The sequence below is a fragment of the Amphiprion ocellaris genome, chromosome 23, assembly GCF_022539595.1.
Source record: "Amphiprion ocellaris isolate individual 3 ecotype Okinawa chromosome 23, ASM2253959v1, whole genome shotgun sequence".
Classification (NCBI taxonomy): Eukaryota; Metazoa; Chordata; class Actinopteri; family Pomacentridae; genus Amphiprion; species Amphiprion ocellaris.
Genome location: NC_072788.1, coordinates 26,036,251 through 26,054,867, shown reverse-complemented (window position 1 = coordinate 26,054,867; position 18,617 = coordinate 26,036,251). Strand labels below are relative to the sequence as shown.

At 48.1% G+C, this 18,617-nt stretch overlaps 1 protein-coding gene across 1 annotated transcript; it reads left to right on the top strand.

Moving 5' to 3' along the window:
- The first annotated feature begins 469 nt into the window (after positions 1-469).
- zgc:158659 (uncharacterized protein LOC791141 homolog) lies at positions 470-17,752 on the top strand. Its single transcript, XM_023295686.3, has 28 exons — positions 470-827; positions 4,897-5,024; positions 5,599-5,702; positions 5,782-5,944; positions 6,034-6,243; positions 6,514-6,581; positions 6,700-6,828; positions 7,323-7,376; positions 7,477-7,586; positions 7,671-7,812; positions 7,913-7,998; positions 8,078-8,183; positions 8,314-8,466; positions 8,669-8,800; positions 8,928-9,052; positions 9,295-9,376; positions 9,816-9,980; positions 10,142-10,245; positions 10,601-10,700; positions 10,955-11,026; positions 12,479-12,585; positions 12,686-12,807; positions 13,504-13,582; positions 13,738-13,908; positions 14,141-14,258; positions 14,420-14,571; positions 14,695-14,843; positions 15,051-17,752. Exons 2-28 carry the CDS (start codon positions 4,940-4,942, stop codon positions 15,173-15,175), a joined length of 3,213 nt encoding a protein of 1,070 aa, XP_023151454.1. The 5' UTR covers positions 470-827; positions 4,897-4,939; the 3' UTR covers positions 15,176-17,752.
- The last annotated feature ends 865 nt before the right edge of the window (positions 17,753-18,617 follow it).

Genomic DNA, 18,617 nt, shown 5'->3' with positions numbered 1-18,617 from the left:
ACACACACACACATTGAAGCACAAAGAATCTGGAAAACAAAAACAGGATTAAGATTATCAGTGTGTGTGTGTGTATTTAATGTGTGTGTGTGTGTGTGTGTAACCATGGTAATGTCCAGCTGCTGCTCCACCAGTATGATTGGAGTTTGGTCACCTGTGGAGCCCACACCTTGATGACATCATCAGCGGTGTGTTTGGGTGTACCTGCTGCAGAGATGGTGTACGAGCAGAGGTCCCACTCTCACAGAGATCCTGAGGTCAGATCTGTGTTCTTGGCTTCAGGACGTTAATGCGGTAAATCTACTTCCTGTTGGTGTAATCCTCGGCTTTAACCACAGGAGGAGTTAAGTGAACTGTCGCCATGGCAGCAGCCGGGCATCGTGGGTAATGTAGTCTGTTCCTGCTGCTCCCGTCTCAGAGCTGCTGGCCCTTTAAGAGAGAGGATGGGCCCCTCCTTCACCCCCACCTCCTCCTCCATCCTCCTCCAGCACATTGTTCTGCCGGCAGCAGCAGCTTCATCCTGTTACTGCTGGACCAGGACAGCAGACAGGCAGACAGAGGGAGACAGACAGACAGGCAGGCAGAGAGACAGCCAGAGAGAGAGACAAGCACAGACAGAGAGACAGACAGGCTGTAAGTGTCTCTGTGTGAAGCAGCACTGAGCAGAGCGGTGACTGATGGATCCACCGGCTGCTACATGAACAGAGACAAAGACAGGCAGACAGGAGGACAGACGGAAGGACAGACGGGAGGACAGACGGGAGGACAGTCAGACGGGTGGACGATATGAGCAGAGGAATGCATCTGTGGAGCAGCAGGCAGCTCAGGTGAGAACAAAGACTCTCTTCTTCTTCTTTGGTTTCACGTCTCGGTGATGCTCCTGCTGCTGTTGTCATGGAAACCATATCATAGTCTGATGTCATGGCGAGGAGATTCTGACGACACTTCAGCTCTTCCTGTTTCACACCAAACTCACCTGTTTACTGTTTACCTGCGGGAAGAAAAACAAACATCGTCAGTAAACACCTGTACCCAGCTGTCAATCAATCAATCAATCAATCAATCAATCAATCAATACAGTGATCAGAAGTCACATGACTCCCCCCTCCTGCTCTCATTGGATCTTTGGTTTGTTCTCCAAACACAACTTTTTGTTCATTGAAACTTTATCGACACCTGATCCTGTCAACAGAACTTTATTTACAACTTTAAGCTGAGAATGTTTTCTGGATCAGCTGATTGATAAAGAGGATCAATAAGAACCAGAACATAGTCCCAGAAGGGTCCAGGTTCTAGTGGAGACGGTTCTGGTTCTGGATCAGACCTTAGACTTGGTTCTAAAGAGAAACGAACGGTTTCTTTAAAAGAGCCGGTCAACAGGAAAATAGGAGGAGGAAGCCCACTTCCTGACACACAACACAGGAAGCACACACACACACACACACACACACACACACACACACACACACACGCGCTCTGTGTCTCTGTGTGTGTGTGTGTGTGTGTGTGTGTGTGTGTGTGTGTGTGTGTGTGTGTGTGTCCTACTTTCTTTGTTTGACGGCTCGGCTGCAGAAACACAAAAGGCTGCGGAACAATGAGACGTGTGACGCTGGAACATGTTGACGGACGCAATGACACAAACAGCAGGAAATAAACAAAAGTAAACAAGAACAATTTACACAGACTGGAACAGTGAGAGAACATCCAGCAGAACGTGAGAACATGGCAGCAGAACATCTGACATTTTTAACGTCACAACTCGTCTCAATGGACACAAAGCTGCACCGTCAGAACTCCTCAGATGGAACCTGACGTTCTCCAGATGCTTGAATGTAAAATATTTGTTCTACGGGTTCTTTAAATGGAAAACATATAAAACACACACTCTGTCTGTGGAACATTTAGAACATCTGGAAAACTTAGAACATTTAGAACATGTGGAACATTTAGAACATTTAGAACATGGGATACCCTTAGTACATTTAGAACACGTGGAACATTTAGAATATCTGTAACATTTAGAACATGGAATACACTTAGAACATTCAGAACATGTGATACATTTAGAACATTTAGAACATGTGGAACATTTAGAACATGGGATACACTTCGAACATTTCGAAAATGCGGAACACTTACAATATTTGGAACATTTAGAACATGTGGAAAACTTCGAACATTTATAACATGTGGGAGATTATGAACATGTGTAATCTTTAGACCATGTGGAACATTTAGAACACATGGAACATTTAGAACACATGGAACATTTAGGCGCCCTAGTGAATCGCCACCTTATCACGGTGGAGGGTTTGAGTGTCTCCATGATTCTGGGAGCTCTGTTGTCCGGGGCTTTAGCCCTGGTAGGGTCTCCCAGGGCAAACTGGTCCTGGGGGAGGGACCAGACTAAGAGCGATTCAGAAAACCCAATGAAAGCAAAGAAAAGGAGAAGCTGCCACCTCGTCCAGATCAGGGATGCTGGGGTCTCTCCCTGGAACCAGGCCTGGGAGGGGGGAGCTCATCAGAGTGTATCTGGTGGCTGAGTCTTGGGGTCCTGTGGGGCTCGATCAGGTACAGCCTGAAGAAGTAACATGGGGCCACTGCCCAGTCCGCCCACCACCTGCAGGGCTGGAAATCGGGGTCAGGTGCTATGCCAACCAGGCAGTAGGCAGGAGCGGACACATGGGCACACCGCCCCCTGGTGGTGTAGACCAGCTCTGGGGACGTGGAAAGTCACCTCACTGGCGGAGAAGGAACCTGAGCTGGTGCAGGAGGTGGAGCGATAGCTGCTAGATATAGATGGGCTCACCTCCACACACAGCAAGGGTGCCCAGGGTGAGAGGCGCTGGGCGGGTGTGGGGATTCTCACAAGACCCTGGCTGAGAACCGCTTTGTTGGAGTTTTCCTGGAGAACCAGAGGGTCGCCTCTCTGAGGGGAAACTCTGTGACTGTTGTCTGTTCTTATGCACCAAACAGCAGTTCAAAGTACTCGGCCTTCTTGGAGTCTCTGGGTGGTTCCTGGAAGGGGGACCACCTGGAGACTCATAGTTCTCCTGGAGGACTTCAACACTCACGTGGGCAATGATGGAGAAACCTGAAGGAGGTGATTAGGAGGAACGGCCTGATCTGAACCTGAGTGGTGTTTTTTTTGAGGAACTCCTGAATCCGGTAAACATGTCTTCCATGGAGGAGGCAGAGCCTGAAGACTTGGGGGAATCTTCGTCCATATCCATGGCAGAGGTTGCCGAGGTAGTTAAGAAGCTCCTTGGTGGCACCAGGTGTGGACAAGATCCACCCTGAGTTGCTGAAGGCTCTGGACATTATTGGACTGTCTTGGCTGACACGTCTCTACAATGTCGTTGGGCATCGGGTACGGTACCTGTGGAGTGGCAGACCGGGGTGGTGGTTCCTATTTTTAAAAAGGGGGACAAGAGAGTGTGTTCCAACTATCGGAGAATCACACTTCTCAGCCTCCCTGCTAAAGTTTATTCTAGGGTGCTGGAAGGGAGGCTCCAACCGATTGTCGAACCTCGGATTCAGGAGGAGCAATGTGGATTCCATTCTGGTCATGGAACAGTGGATCAGCTCTTTACACTTGCAGAGCTGCTGAGGGGGTCATGGGAGTTCAACCTGCCAGTCTACATGTGTTTTGTGGATCTGGAAAAGGTCTACAACCGTGTCCCCCGAGGGGCTCTGTGGGGGTACTGAGGAAGTATGGGGTACTGAGGGAGTATGGGGTACTGAGGGACTATGGGGTACCAGGTTCTCTGATACGAGCCATTCGGTCCCTGTACAACCACAGTGAGAGCTGTGTCTGCATACTCAGCACAAAATCAGACTCGTTTCCAGTGGGTGTTGGACTCCTCCAGGGCTGCCCCTTGTCTCTGATCCTGCTTGTGGTCTTCATGGATCTCAGGGATCAGCTGGGGTGAGGAGGGTGTCTGGTTTGGGGACCTCAGGATCTCATCTCTGCTTTTTGCAGATGATGTGGTTCTGTTGGTTCCTCAGACCTTCAGCAGCATTGGAGCGGTTTGCAGCCGAGTGTGAAGCGGTGGGGATGTGGATCAGAACCTCCAAGTCTGAGGCCATGGTTCTCTGATGGAAACCAGTGGATTGCTCCCTCTGGGTTGGGGGGGAGTTGCTTCCCCAAGAGAAGGAGTTCAAGTATCTCAGGATCTTCTTCATGCATGATGGGAAAATGGAGCTATAGATGGACAGGAGGACTGGATGGATCCAAGCGTCTGAAATGAGCTTCCTCCGTAGGGTAGCTGGACTTAGCCTTAGAGATAGGGGGAGAAGCTCAGACATCCAGAGGGAGCTCAGAGTAGAGCTGCTGATCTTCACCTCTAAAGGAACCAGTTGAGGTGGTTTGGACATCTGATTCAGATCCTCCAGGGAGACTTCCTTTGGAGGTTTTCTGAACACGTCCACCTGGGAGGAGACCCCAGGGCAGACCCAGAACCCTCTGGAGGGATTATATGTCTCATCTGGCCTGGGAACGTCTCGGGATCCCCCAGGAAGAGCTGGAAAGTGTTGCTGGGAGGAGGAACATCTGGAATTACCTGCTTTGTCTGCTGCCTCCATGACCCTAGATAAGAAGAAGAGGATGGATGGATGGATGGATTGATGGATGGATGGATGGATGGATGGATGATGGATGGATGGAACATTTAGAACACGTGGAACATTATAAAATGGGCAGACTGGCTTTAAGTTATTAGTTTTACTGGCGTTGATTCATCAAAGAAACGGGCTGCTGTGTTTCCACCAACAATCTGCCTGTCTGTCTGTCTTACCTGTCTGTCTTACCTGTCTGTCTGTCTGTCTTACCTGTCTGTCTGTCTGTCTGTCTGTCTGTCTGTCTGTCTTACCTGTCTGTCTGTCTTACCTGTCCAGGTAGCCAGCGCTGAGGTGAGGCAGCTTGTGATTGGTGGTTACCATGGCGCCCAGGCCGTCCTCAGGGGAATTATGGGGTCTCCATCTGATGCCTCCTCGGATCCTGGTGGATTGCTGCCTCCCCAATGGTACTGTTCTATTCTACAATATTCTACTGTATTTCTATTGTACTGCTACCGTGTTTCTATTGTTTTTCTACTGTATTTCTATTGTATATTCTGACTAAGCAGATGAGTGGTCTCCATTTTCAGTTGTCTGCATTTTCACTGTATTTCTACTGTGTATTTCTACTGTTTTCAAAGTATTTCTACTGTGTATTTCTAATGTGTATTCCTACTGTGTTTTCATGGTATTTCTACTCTGTATTTGTACTGTGTTTTCATAGTATTTCTACTGTGTTTTCATAGTACTTCTACTGTGTATTTGTACTGTGTTTTCATAGTACTTCTACTGTGTATTTGTACTGTGTTTTCATAGTATTTCTATTGCGTTTTCATAGTACTTCTACTGTGTATTTGTACTGTGTTTTCATAGTATTTCTATTGCGTTTTCATAGTACTTCTACTGTGTATTTGTACTGTGTTTTCATAGTATTTCTATTGCGTTTTCATAGTACTTCTACTGTGTATTTGTACTGTGTTTTCATAGTATTTCTATTGCGTTTTCATAGTTCTTCTACTGTGTATTTGTACTGCATTGCAGGGATGATGGTGAGTCTGGAGTGTCTCAGGGAAACTCCTCTCATCAGCATCAAGCAGCAGCTCTTCACTGAGGCCAGGAAGTATCCTCTGTACCACCTGCTGCAGGTAGCCCCGCCTCACCTTTAGCCCCGCCCCCTCCCCCACCGCTATCTGCAGCATTAATCTCTGCTCTCTGATTGGCCAGGAGGAGTCATGCTACATCTTTGTGGGCGTGACCCAGGAGGCAGAGAGGGAGGAGTTCTACGATGAGACCCGGCGGCTGTGCGACCTGCGACTGTTCCACCCCATCCTGAAGGTCATCGAGCCGCTGGGGAACCGGGAGGAGAAGATCCTGAACCGGGAGATCGGTGAGACACGCCCCCACGCTGTGATGAGTTCATCAGGTGGTGAGGTCACTACAGGCTCCGCCCCCCAGACTAACGCTGCCCTCCTGCAGGGTTCGCCATCGGGATGCCGGTCTGTGAGTTTGAGATGATGAAGGACCCGGAGATCCAGGACTTCCGGCGCTCCATACTGAGCGTGTGCAGAGAAGCCATGGAGGAGAGGGAGGGGGGCGGGGCCCACAGCCAGGCGCTCTACGTTTACCCCCCCAACGTGGAGTCCTGCCCCCAACTGCCCCAGCACATCTACAGCAAGCTGGACAAAGGTGGATCTGCCCCACAGTCCACCTGTCTGTCTGTCTACCTGTCTGTCTGTATACCTGTCTGTACCTGTCTGTCTCTACCTGTTTCTACCCATTTCTGCCTGTCAGTTTCTTCCTGTCTCTCTCTCTGAACCTGTCTGTCTGAATCTGTCTGTCTGAACCTGTCTCTTTGAACCTGTCTGTCTGAACCTGTCTGTCTGAACCTGTCTCTCTGAGCCCGACTGTCTGAAACTGTCTGTCTGAACCTGTCTCTTTGAACCCGTCTGTCTGCAGGGAGGCTGATTGTGACCATCTGGGTGATCGTGTCTCCGTCTAACTCCAAACAGAAATACACTCTGAAGGTAAAGCTGCTTCATGTCCTGCTCTGTAGGACGACAGAATGTCTCGTTCTCGTGTTGGGAACATGTTGCTCTGACTGAGGAGAACCAACACGGCTTCCTCACCTGTGTCTGTGTGCAGGTGAGTCACGACAGTTTACCTGAGCAGCTGATTGCCGAGTCCATCAGGAAGAAGAGCCGATCCATGCACCTTTCACCTCAGCAGCTCCGCCTCTGTGTCCAGGAGTACCAGGGCCAGTACATCCTCAAGGTACACCTGTCTGCCTGCCTGTCTGTCTCTGCCTGTCTGGCTGCCTGTCTGTCTGCCTGTCTGCCTGCCTGCCTGCCTGTCTGTCTCTGCCTGTCTGGCTGCCTGCCTGCCTGCCTGTCTGTCTCTGCCTGTCTGGCTGCCTGTCTGGCTGCCTGTCTGTCTCTGCCTGTCTGTCTCTGCCTGCCTGCCTGCCTGCCTGCCTGCCTGCCTGCCTGTCTGGCTGCCTGTCTGGCTGCCTGTCTGTCTCTGCCTGTCTGTCTCTGCCTGCCTGCCTGCCTGCCTGCCTGCCTGCCTGTCTGGCTGCCTGTCTGTCTGCCTGTCTGCCTGCCTGCCTGCCTGTCTGTCTCTGCCTGTCTGGCTGCCTGTCTGGCTGCCTGTCTGTCTCTGCCTGTCTGTCTCTGCCTGCCTGCCTGCCTGCCTGCCTGCCTGCCTGCCTGCCTGTCTGCCTGTCTGCCTGTCTGTCTCACCTGTATCACTGTCTGTCTTACTCTCAGGTGTGTGGCTGTGATGAATACCTGTTGGAGAAGTTTCCTCTTAGTCAGTACAAGGTAAGAACCTCGATCTGAAACACAGAACTCCACTTGTCCACTTGTCTGTCCCCCTGTCTCTCTGCATCACCTGTCTGTCCCCCTGTCTGTCTCCCTGCAGTACATCCGGTCCTGTATCATCGTGGGACGTCTTCCTCACCTGATGCTCGTGTCCAAAGACAGTCTCTACTCCCAGCTCCCAGCCTCAGGCTTCGTCACGCCCTCCTACAGGTAGGCCAGCGGTGGCTGTGAGTGACAGGTGTGACGGCCAATCCAGAGGCAGCTCAGGTGTGAGGTGTGATGTTTGTCTTTCAGCCGCCGGACGCCTCAGCCGTCCCCCTGTCCAGGAGGAGGAGACGGAAGTCCTCCTCGGTCCCTGTGGGCCTTCAACACTCTGCTGAGGGTCCGACTGCTGTGTGCCACCTACGTCAACGTCAACATCCGGGACATCGACAAGGTCTGTCTGTCTGTCTGTCTGTCTGTCTGTCTGTCTGTCTGTCTGTCTGTCTGATGATCTGTCTGTCTGTCTGTCTGACCACCTGTCTGTCTGCCTGTAGATCTATGTGAGGACGGGGATCTATCATGGAGGAGAACCGCTCTGTGACAATGTCAACACACAGAGAGTCCCCTGCTCCAATCCCAGGTAAGGACACCTCTACCTGTCTGTCTGTCTATCTGACTGTCTGTCTGACTGTCTGTCTGACTGTCTCACCTGTCCCCAGGTGGAATGAATGGCTGACCTATGACATCTACCTGGCTGACCTCCCTCGCTCAGCCAGACTTTGTCTGTCCATCTGCTCTGTGAAGGGAAGGAAAGGAGCCAAGGAGGTAGGAGAGGACACAAGGACATTCATGGAGACGTAGAGAGAGAGGGACTAAACTGTCCACCTATGTGACCTCCTGTCTGTCCTCCTCTCTATCCCACTGTCTGTCCTCCTGACTACCTGTCTGTCCTCAGGAACATTGTCCTCTGGCCTGGGGGAACGTCAACCTGTTTGACTATCAGGACATCCTGGTGTGTGGTAAGGTTGCTCTCAGTCTGTGGCCCGTCCCTCACGGCCTGGAGGACCTGCTCAACCCCATTGGAGTCGCAGGTTCAAATCCCAACAAGGTCAGTGATCAATAACTGATCAATGACTGATGAATAACTGATCAATGACTGATCAATGACTGGTCAATAACTGGTTGATGACTGATCAATGACTGATCAATAACTGGTTGATGACTGATCAATGACTGATCAATAACTGGTTGATGACTGATCAATGACTGATCAATAACTGGTTGATGACTGATCAATGACTGATCTGCAGGAGACTCCATGTGTGGAGCTGGAGTTCTCCTGGTTCAACCAGACTGTGGTGTTTCCTGATGAGCAGCAGATAGAAGAACATGCTAACTGGACCATCAGCAGAGAGCTGGGATACAACTACTGCCACGGACTGGTAGGACATTCATATATATATATATATATATATATATATATATATATATATATATATATATATATATATATATATATATTTCTACCTGTCTCTCTACCTGTCTCCCTCCCTGCCTGTCTGTCCTCAGAGCAGTCGTCTGGCCTGTGACAGCAGTGTTTCAGCAGCAGATGCAGAGCAGCTTCGTTCTCTTTGCTCCAGAGATCCTCTCTATGAGCTGTCAGAGCAGGAGAAGGACTTCCTCTGGAGACACAGGTGAGACACAGCTGAGGGCGGGGCTAAATGAGGAGACACAGGTGAGACACAGCTGAGGGCGGGGCTTAATCAGGAGACACAAGTGAGACACAGGTGAGACACAAATGAGGGGAACAGTTTACACAAATGCAGAATTTTTAGACCAGTAACTGACTATTGTCCACACCTGTCTCTCTGTCTGTCTGTCTACCTGTCTGTCTACCCGTCTCTCTGAACCTGTGTGTGTACCTGTCTCTCTGCAGACATTACTGTGTGAACATCCCAGAGTCTCTTCCTAAGCTGCTCCTGTCTGTCAAATGGAACTCCAGAGACGAAGTGTCCCAGGTACAAACCCATCAATCAGTCACCATGGTTACAGCAGGTGATTCAGTCTCACTCACCTGTTACCGGTCTGTCTGCACTTCATGCTCCTCCTGGTTCTGGTTCTGGTCCTGGTCCTCCTGGTTCTGGTCCTGGTCCTCCTGGTCTTCGTCCTGGTCCTCCTGGTTCTCCTGGTGCTGGTCCTGGTCCTCCTGGTCCTCCTGGTCTTCTTGGTCCTGGTCCTCCTGGTCCTCCTGGTCCTGGTCCTGGTCCTGGTCCTCCTGGTCCTGGTCCTGGTCCTCCTGGTTCTGGTCCTGGTCCTCCTGGTCTTCGTCCTGGTCCTCCTGGTTCTCCTGGTGCTGGTCCTGGTCCTCCTGGTCCTCCTGGTCTTCTTGGTCCTGGTCCTCCTGGTCCTCCTGGTCCTGGTCCTGGTCCTGGTTCTCCTGGTCCTTGTCCTCCTCAGATGTACTGCTTGCTGAAGGAGTGGCCTCTGATGGAACCTGAATCTGCTCTGGAGCTGCTGGACTGTAACTTTCCTGATCCGATGGTCAGAGAGTTCGCTCTGCGCTGCCTAGTCCAGGGTCTGACGGACGACAAGCTGTCACAGTACCTGCTGCAGCTGGTTCAGGTACGCTTACACCTGTACAGGTACACTTACACCTCTACAAGTACACTTACACCTATACAGCTACATTTGCATCTGTACAGATGCACTTACACCTGTACAGGTGTGTCACCATGTTTTGACACCTGTGCGTGTCGTTGAGCTGACCCGACTGTGTGTTTCAGGTGTTAAAGTATGAGATGTACCTGGACAATCCTCTGGCTCGCTTCCTCATCAAGAAGGCTCTGACCAATCAGAGGATCGGACACTTCTTCTTCTGGCATCTAAAGTCAGTTCATTTACACACCTGTGTCTGTTTAGTCATCAGTTAGTTAGCTAGTGAGTTAGTTAGTTATTAGTGAGTTAGTTAGTTAGTTAGTTAGTTAGTTTGTTTGTTAGTTCATTAGTTCATTAGTTCATTAGTTAGTTAATTACTTAGTTAGTTAATTAGCTAGATAGTTAATTACTTAGTTCATTAGTTAGTTAGTTAATTACTTAGTTAAATAGTTTGTTAGTTAATTAGTTAATTATATAGTTATTTAGTCAATTAGTTAGTTAGTTAGTTAGCTAGCTAGCTAGTTCATATGTTTGTTTGTTTGTTTGTTTGTTTGTTTATGCTCTGATAACAGGTTCTGTTGTCACAGGTCAGAGATGCACAACAAAACAGTTTCCAGGCGGTTTGGTTTACTGCTGGAAGCTTTCTGCAGAGCCTGTGGCATGTACCTGAAACACCTGAACAGACAGGTGAGCCCTGAAACACCTGACCTGTGTATCTACAGTCTGATGGATCCATGACGTCTTTCAGATCAAACTATTGTTCACTGGTTCATGAATGAATGTGTAGTACTGTTTGTTAATGTGTATTACTGTATGTATTACTGTGTGTATTGCTGTGTATTTCTGTGTGTATTACTGTGTATTAACGTGTGTTACTGTGTGTATTACTGTGTATTAACGTGTGTTACTGTGTGTATTTCTCTGTGTATTTGTGTGTTCAGGTGGAGGCGATGGATAAACTGGTGAATCTGACCGACACACTGAAGCAGGAGAAGAAGGACGAGACCCAGAAGGCGAGAATCAGACTCATACAGAGATGATAAAAGTATTTGCCCCCCCACAGAACTCTTCTGTTTCTGGATATCTGTCACATAAATGTTCCAGATCATCAAACTAGTTTCATATTTAGATATAATATAAAGAGATTAATAGATTAAAGGTAAACAAGAAAACACTGAATACAGTTTTTAATGATGGTTTTATGTATTGAAGGTTAAGGTTCTGTGCAGCCCATCTTGTTCTATGTTAAAAAGTAATTGCCCCCTGAGCTACCAATCTACCAAAGGACAAGAGTCATTGGTCAGTTGGATTCAGGTTCTCCATCCAGACCTTCATATGGTTCCTGCCAGGCTGGTGGAACCTAAACATCACTAGATAGAACCTGTCTTCATTGTGAAGCAGCTGAAGGATCTCAGAAAGCAGAACATGATGCCGCATTCTACAGAGATTCAAGAACAGATGAGGAACAAAGTCATGGACGTTCATCAGTCTGGAGGGTTCCAAAGCCACTGCTGAGGTTCTGAGACTCCAGAGAACCTCAATGAGAGACATTATCCACAGATGGAGAAACATGGAACAGTGGAGAATCTTCAGGAGCGGACCAACGACTGACATTTCTCCAAGAACATCCACATCTAATCCAGGAGGTCACAGAAGAACCCAGAGGAACATCTAAAGATCTCCAGACCTCACTGTCCTCAGTTAAGGTCCATCTACATGGTTCCACAATAAGGAACATTCTGGAGAAAATGGATCCATGGAGAGTTAAAGATAAAACCACTACTGACCGAAAGATCATAAAGGTTCCTCCAAGACTTTAGGAGAACATACTGTGGACTGCTGAGTCAAAGGTGGAACTTTTCAGAAGACATGGGTCCCTTACATCTGGAGTAAAACTAAACCTAAAGAAGAACATGATACCGGATTCAGGACCTGAAGCTCAACACTAATGGACCCACAGAACACCAACAAGTCCACCTCTGAGTGGATCATCAAGAACTAAATGAAGGTTCTGGAGTCCAAGTCTGGCTTTGAAGATGCTGGTTGAAGACCTTCAAAGATCAGCTGATGATCTAAAACCTTCTAATATGACTGAATTAAAACTGTTCTACAGAGAAGAGTGGACCAACATTCCTCCATGGATGTAGAAGATGATCACAGCTGGAACAAACATTTACCTGCTGCTGTCAAACCAGTTAGTAGGTTCAGGGGGTCAATTACTTTTTCACCGGTTTTCAACAAATCATCAATAAACCATCATTTTAAACTGCATTTAGTGTTTAGAGGGTTTTCTCTGTCTAATGATAAATATATGTAAATATCAGTTTGATGATCTGGAACATTTCAATCTGATATGCAGAAATACAAGATTTCTGTAGGGGGCAAAAGCTTTTATCATGACGTTGTACATCTGACACTGTGATTGGTTGATGCTGATGCATTGCTGCATTGTGATTGGTTGTCAGACCCAGATGAAGTTCCTGGTGGAACACATGTCTCGTCCAGACTACATGGAGGCTCTGCAGGGCTTCGTGTCTCCTCTGAACCCAGTCCACCAGCTGGGGAACCTCAGGTAATGACCCAGCTAACCAACTAACTAGTTAACCAGCTAACCAGCTAACTAGCCCCTGGCAGTCAGACAGGTGCGTAGCAGTAACTCAGGTGTGTTTCAGGTTGGAGGAGTGCAGGATCATGTCGTCAGCGAAGCGCCCCCTGTGGCTGAACTGGGAAAACCCTGACATCATGTCTGAGCTGCTCTTCACCAACAACGAGATCATCTTCAAGAACGGAGATGGTAACTAGCTCAGCACTAGCCGTAGCAGGGGATTGTGGGTAATGTAGTGTGTTAAAGGGCTGGAGGATTGTGGGTAATGTAGTGTGTTATAGTTCTGGAGGATTGTGGGTAATGTAGTGTGTTACAGTGCTGGGGGATTGTGGGGAATGTATTGTGTTACAGTGCTGGGGGATTGTGGGTAATGTAGTGTGTTAAAGGGCTGGAGGATTGTGGGTAATGTAGTGTGTTATAGTTCTGGAGGATTGTGGGTAATGTAGTGTGTTACAGTGCTGGGGGATTGTGGGGAATGTATTGTGTTACAGTGCTGGGGGATTGTGGGTAATGTAGTGTGTTACAGTTCTGCGGGATTGTGAGTAATGTAGTGTGTTACAGTTCTGCAGGATTGTGAGTAATGTAGTGTGTTACAGTTCTGCGGGACTGTGGGTAATGTAGTGTGTTACAGTGCTGGTTGATTGTGGGTAATGTAGTATGTTTCAGTTCTGGGGGGTTGTGGGTAATGTAGTGTGATACAGTGCTGGGGGATTGTGGGTAATGTAGTGTGTTGTGGTACTGGGGGATTGTGGGTAATGTAGTGTGTTTCAGTTCTTGGGGGTTATGGGTAATATAGTGTGTTACAGTGCTGGGGGATTGTGGGTAATGTAGTGTGTTGTGGTCCTGGGGGATTGTGGGTAATGTTGTGTGCTCTGTGTGTTGCAGACCTGCGTCAGGACATGCTGACGCTGCAGATCATTAAGATCATGGAGAACATCTGGCAGAACCAGGGTTTGGACCTGCGGTGAGATGCTGACATCATCAGTGACAGTGCCTGTGACATCATGACTGCCATGGCTAACAAAGTGTGTGTGTGTGTGTGTGTGTGTGTGTGTGTGTGCGTGTGTGTGTGTGTGTGTGTGTGTGTGTGTGTGTGTGTGTGTGTGTGTGTGTGTGCAGCATGCTGCCGTACGGATGTCTGTCCATCGGAGACTGTGTGGGGCTGATCGAGGTGGTGAAGAACAGCTTCACTATCATGCAGATTCAGTGTAAAGGAGGCCTGAAGGGGGCGCTGCAGTTCAACTCCAACACATTGCACCACTGGATCAAAGACAAGAACCGTGGAGAGGCGTCAGTACCTGTCTGTCTGACCACCTGTCTGTCTGTCTGACCACCCGTCTGTCTGACTGCCTGTCTGTCTGTCTGTCTGTCTGCTGGTCTGTATGTCTGACCACCTGTCTGTCTGTCTGTCTGTCTGTCTGTCTGTCTGCCTGTCTGTCTCCCAGTTATGACCACCTGTCTGTCTTACCACCTATCTGCCTGTTTTACCAGCTGTCTGTCTGACTACCTGTCTGTCTCTCAGGTATGACCGAGCCATAGACCTTTTCACCAGGTCGTGTGCAGGTTACTGTGTCGCCACCTTCATCCTGGGAATCGGAGACCGACACAACTCCAACATTATGGTGAAGGAGAACGGACAGGTGAGCTGCTGACTCCTCCTCTCGGATCAGTAGCTCCTCCCATGACTCCTCCCCTGAGCAATAGCTCCTCCTCCTCCTCTGGCATCAATAGCTCCTCCCATGACTCCTCCCCCGAGCAGTAGCTCCTCCCCCTGACTCCGCCTCTTCTTCTTCTTCTTCAGCTGTTCCACATCGACTTTGGTCATTTTCTGGATCACAAGAAGAAGAAGTTTGGCTATAAGAGGGAACGCGTCCCCTTCGTCCTCACGCAGGACTTCCTCATTGTCATCAGTAAAGGAGTCCAGGAGTCCACCAAGACCAAGGAGTTCGAAAGGTGTCCCCTCAGTCCACCTGTCTGTCTCACCTGTCTGTCTCACCTGTGTGTCTCACCTGTGCAGGTTTCAGATGTGCTATAAGACCTATCTGTCTGTCTGACCTGTGTGTCTCACCTGTACAGGTTCCAGGAGATGTGCTATAAGGCCTACCTAGCCATCCGGCAGCATGCCAGCCTCTTCATCAACCTGTTCTCCCTCCTGCTGGGATGTGGGATGCCGGAACTGCAGAGCTTTGATGACATCGCCTACCTGAGGAAGACCCTCGCCCTGGGTGAGACAGACAGGTGGTCAGACAGACAGAGAGACAGGTGGACAGACAGGTGGTCAGACAGACAGACAGGTGGTCAGACAGAAAGACAGACAGACAGACAGACAGACAGGCAGGTACAGTTAAAGATGTGTTCAGGTGTTTGTCATTCAGTTGAAGTTCCATGAAATTTTTTTTGAAGTAAAAAGTCTGTCTGCGTGTGTCTCTCAGAGAAGAGCCAGCAGGAGGCGCTGGAGTACTTCACCAAGCAGATGAACGATGCTCACCATGGAGGCTGGAGCACCAAGATGGACTGGATCTTCCACACCATCAGACACATGCCCAACGAGCACTGATGTCCTCACAGACCCACGGAGGACAACTCTGGACTGTCACAGTAATCAGATTACTGCAGTCACCCTCACAGTAATCACATTACTGCTACCAGCATGCTGGAATATTCCTCCTCTGCATCTAGAAATGTCTTCAACACCTTCTGACCTCATGCAGCCCCAAATCATCATACCACCACCTCCATGCTTCACTGTCAGCACTATGCATCCACTGTGGTAGTCCTGGTCAACAGAGACAAAATAAGAAACACAGACACAAAATGACCACAAAAAAACGAAACGACCACAAACAGACACAAAACAACCACAAATAGACACAAAACAACCACAGAGACACAAAATGACCCCTAAAAGACAAAAAAGAACCTCTAAAAGATATTAAACAACCACAAAGAGACACAAAAGAACCTCTAAAAGACACAAAACAACCACAAAGAGACACAAATTGACCACAAAGAGACACAAAACAACCACAAAGAGACCCAAAACGACCACAAGACAGAAACTGACCACAGGCAGACACAAATTTTGACAAAGAAACATAAAACAAGCATAAGGAAACAAAAATGACACCAAAGATGTTCAGAATTACTACAAAATAATACAAAACAACCACAAAAAGAAACAAAACGACCACAAACAGACACCAAAAGTCCACAAGGAGACACAAAACGTCTACAAAGAGACACAAACTGCCCCCACTGTGGTCCTGGTCAGGTTCTCACCAACCTGCTGGGATCCATCTTTCTACTCTGCTGTTCTGCTTGAAGTAATCTGATTACTGTGGGGGGATACAGTCCGCTGGTATTGTGTGTGTGTGTGTGTGTGTGTGTGTATAAAACACACATTTCCCCCTGTACATAGCACACGTATTTATCATGGAACAGACACACGCCTGTAGCACACGTGTGTCCGTCTACTGCACTACTCTGAGGACGATGAAGACGATGATGTCGTCTGATGTCACGGGTTTCAGCCTCACGTTGTCGTGTCGGTGGGATGGTCGTCATAGCAACGTGAATCTCAGGGTCTGCTGGGACAGAGGGTGGTGGGGAACGTCTTCCAGTTAGCATGTTAGCTCTGCCAAACTTTATAAACTTTATACGCTGAGCTTTATTGAAACCAGCAATGTGAACACTGAGAGCAATAAAACCTCCAATCATTGATCAATACTTTATGACAATCAGGAGCTCTGACCAATAGGAGGGCAGGGCTGTGAGCGGAGTCTTCAACGACCAACCAGCTTTCTACTATGAACAAATAATTCTCAACATTTATCTATTCATGACCTGCTAATAGAGACTTTTCCAGCAGGTTTTTAAACATTTAACTGATTAAACTAAAGGTTCTTCCTGTGAAATGATTCTTTAAATGTTTGCACTTTTCATTCATCCCACACTGTTTCTGAACATTTGGGGTTTCAGATGCTGACAGACGCCATCCACAGCTGCTGTCCGATCATCTCCAGGCTAGTTTACAGTATTCTGGAGTGTTTCTGAGTATTTTTGGAGTATTTCTGAGTATTTTTGGAGTATTTCTGAGTATTTCTGAGTGTTTCGGGGAGAGCTGATTTCCTCTGAACCAACATATCATCAGATGTATCAGGGATCAAAGACAATCTGAACCAATCAGCTGCTCGCTAGCTGCTAGCTCAGTCACTGGGTCTAATGCTAAGCTAGTTAGCACTGTTAGCCTGTTAGCTCAGTCACTAGGTCTAATGCTAAGCTAATTAGCAGTGTTAGTCTGTTAGCTGAGCCACTGTGTAATGCACTATGCTAAGCTAGTTAGCATCATTAGCCTGTTAGCTCAGTCGCCGTGTCTAAAACACTATGCTAAGCTAGTAAGCACCATTAGCCTGTTAGCTCAGTCACTGTGTCTAATGTACTATGCTAAGCTTGTTAGCACCGTTAACCTGTTAGCTCAGTCACTGTGTCTAATGCACTATGCTAAGTTAGTTAGCACTATTAGCCTGTTAGCTGAGCTCCTCTCCATAGTTAGTTTATACTGAGCTCAGCTGCTGCACTGGAACAAGGAATTGTGGGTAGCGTTAGTTAGCAAAGCGTAGCATCAGTGGAAGCCCCGCCCCTCCTGTCTCATTGGCTGCCAGTCCTCAGGGGGCGGGGCTAGACGCCCAGTTTTAATGTGAAGGTGTGTTTGTTTCTGCTCAGGTAGAGTCAGACTAAGCCCTGCCCACACCTGTCAGTTACCATGACAACCGGTGGGGCGGCACGGACCCGCCCCCTGCTGCATGCTGATCATTTATTGGTTCATGACATCATGACTGTGCTGGTTGCCATAGTGACTGTGTATCGCTGTGATCGATGTTATTGTTTGTTGAACTGATGTATTGATGATCAACTGGTGTATTTACAGCCTGATCACTATTGATTTCTGATGACTATAGATGATCGATCGGTGTATTTACAGCCTGATCATTTTCTTCATGTTAACTATTGACTTTTGATAACTATTGATGATTGTTCGAACCAATCCTCCCGCTGCGGGGGCGGAGTCACACTGCAGGTGTAGCAGCACCTGTTGATCTGCGAGTGTTGTCATGGAAATAAAGGCTGGACAGATGCTCTGTGTTTGGTCTGATTGTAGGTTCTTCAGGACAGCGCCGCCTGCTGGAGAGGAACCCTAACCCTGGATGAGACAGTCACAGAAGGTAGTAAAGGTGAGTCCAGGACAGGTAGAACACTACAACCTGCATGTACATGGTCAGACAGCGGTACTATGGCGACATCTGGTGGATGAAGGCCGACAGCAGCAGGAAGTATTCAGTGTTTTAAAATGATTCCTGTTCATCACCTTAAACACCATAATAGAACCAGCAGAGTATAACAGAACATGAAACAATTTCTGTTATATAATAAATAATATAATTGTATACAATAACATAAAATATGCATTATAACAATGCATGATAAGAGAATATATAATTACATTATTGTTATTATATACATTTGTTCTGTTACATCCATCCATCCATCCATCCATTATCTATACACCGCTTAATCCTCACTAGGGTCGCGGGGGGGGCTGGAGCCTATCCCAGCTGACTCGGGCGAAGGCAGGGGACACCCTGGACAGGTCGCCAGTCTGTCGCAGGGCTACATACAGAGACAAACAATCACTCTCACATTCACACCTACGGGCAATTTAGAGTAATCAATTAACCTCAGCATATTTTTGGACTGTGGGAGGAAGCCGGAGTACCCGGAGAGAACCCACGCATGCACAGAGAGAACATGCAAACTCCATGCAGAAAGATCCCGGGAAAGCCGGGACGCGAACCAGGGACCTTCTTGCTGCAAGGCGAAAGTGCTAACCACTACGCCACTGTGCAGCCCTTGTTCTGTTACAATAACATAAAATGTTATAGTTAATTTAAATTTCTGCTTGTTCTGTTTTTATATATTATATAATAAATATTTGTTCTCTT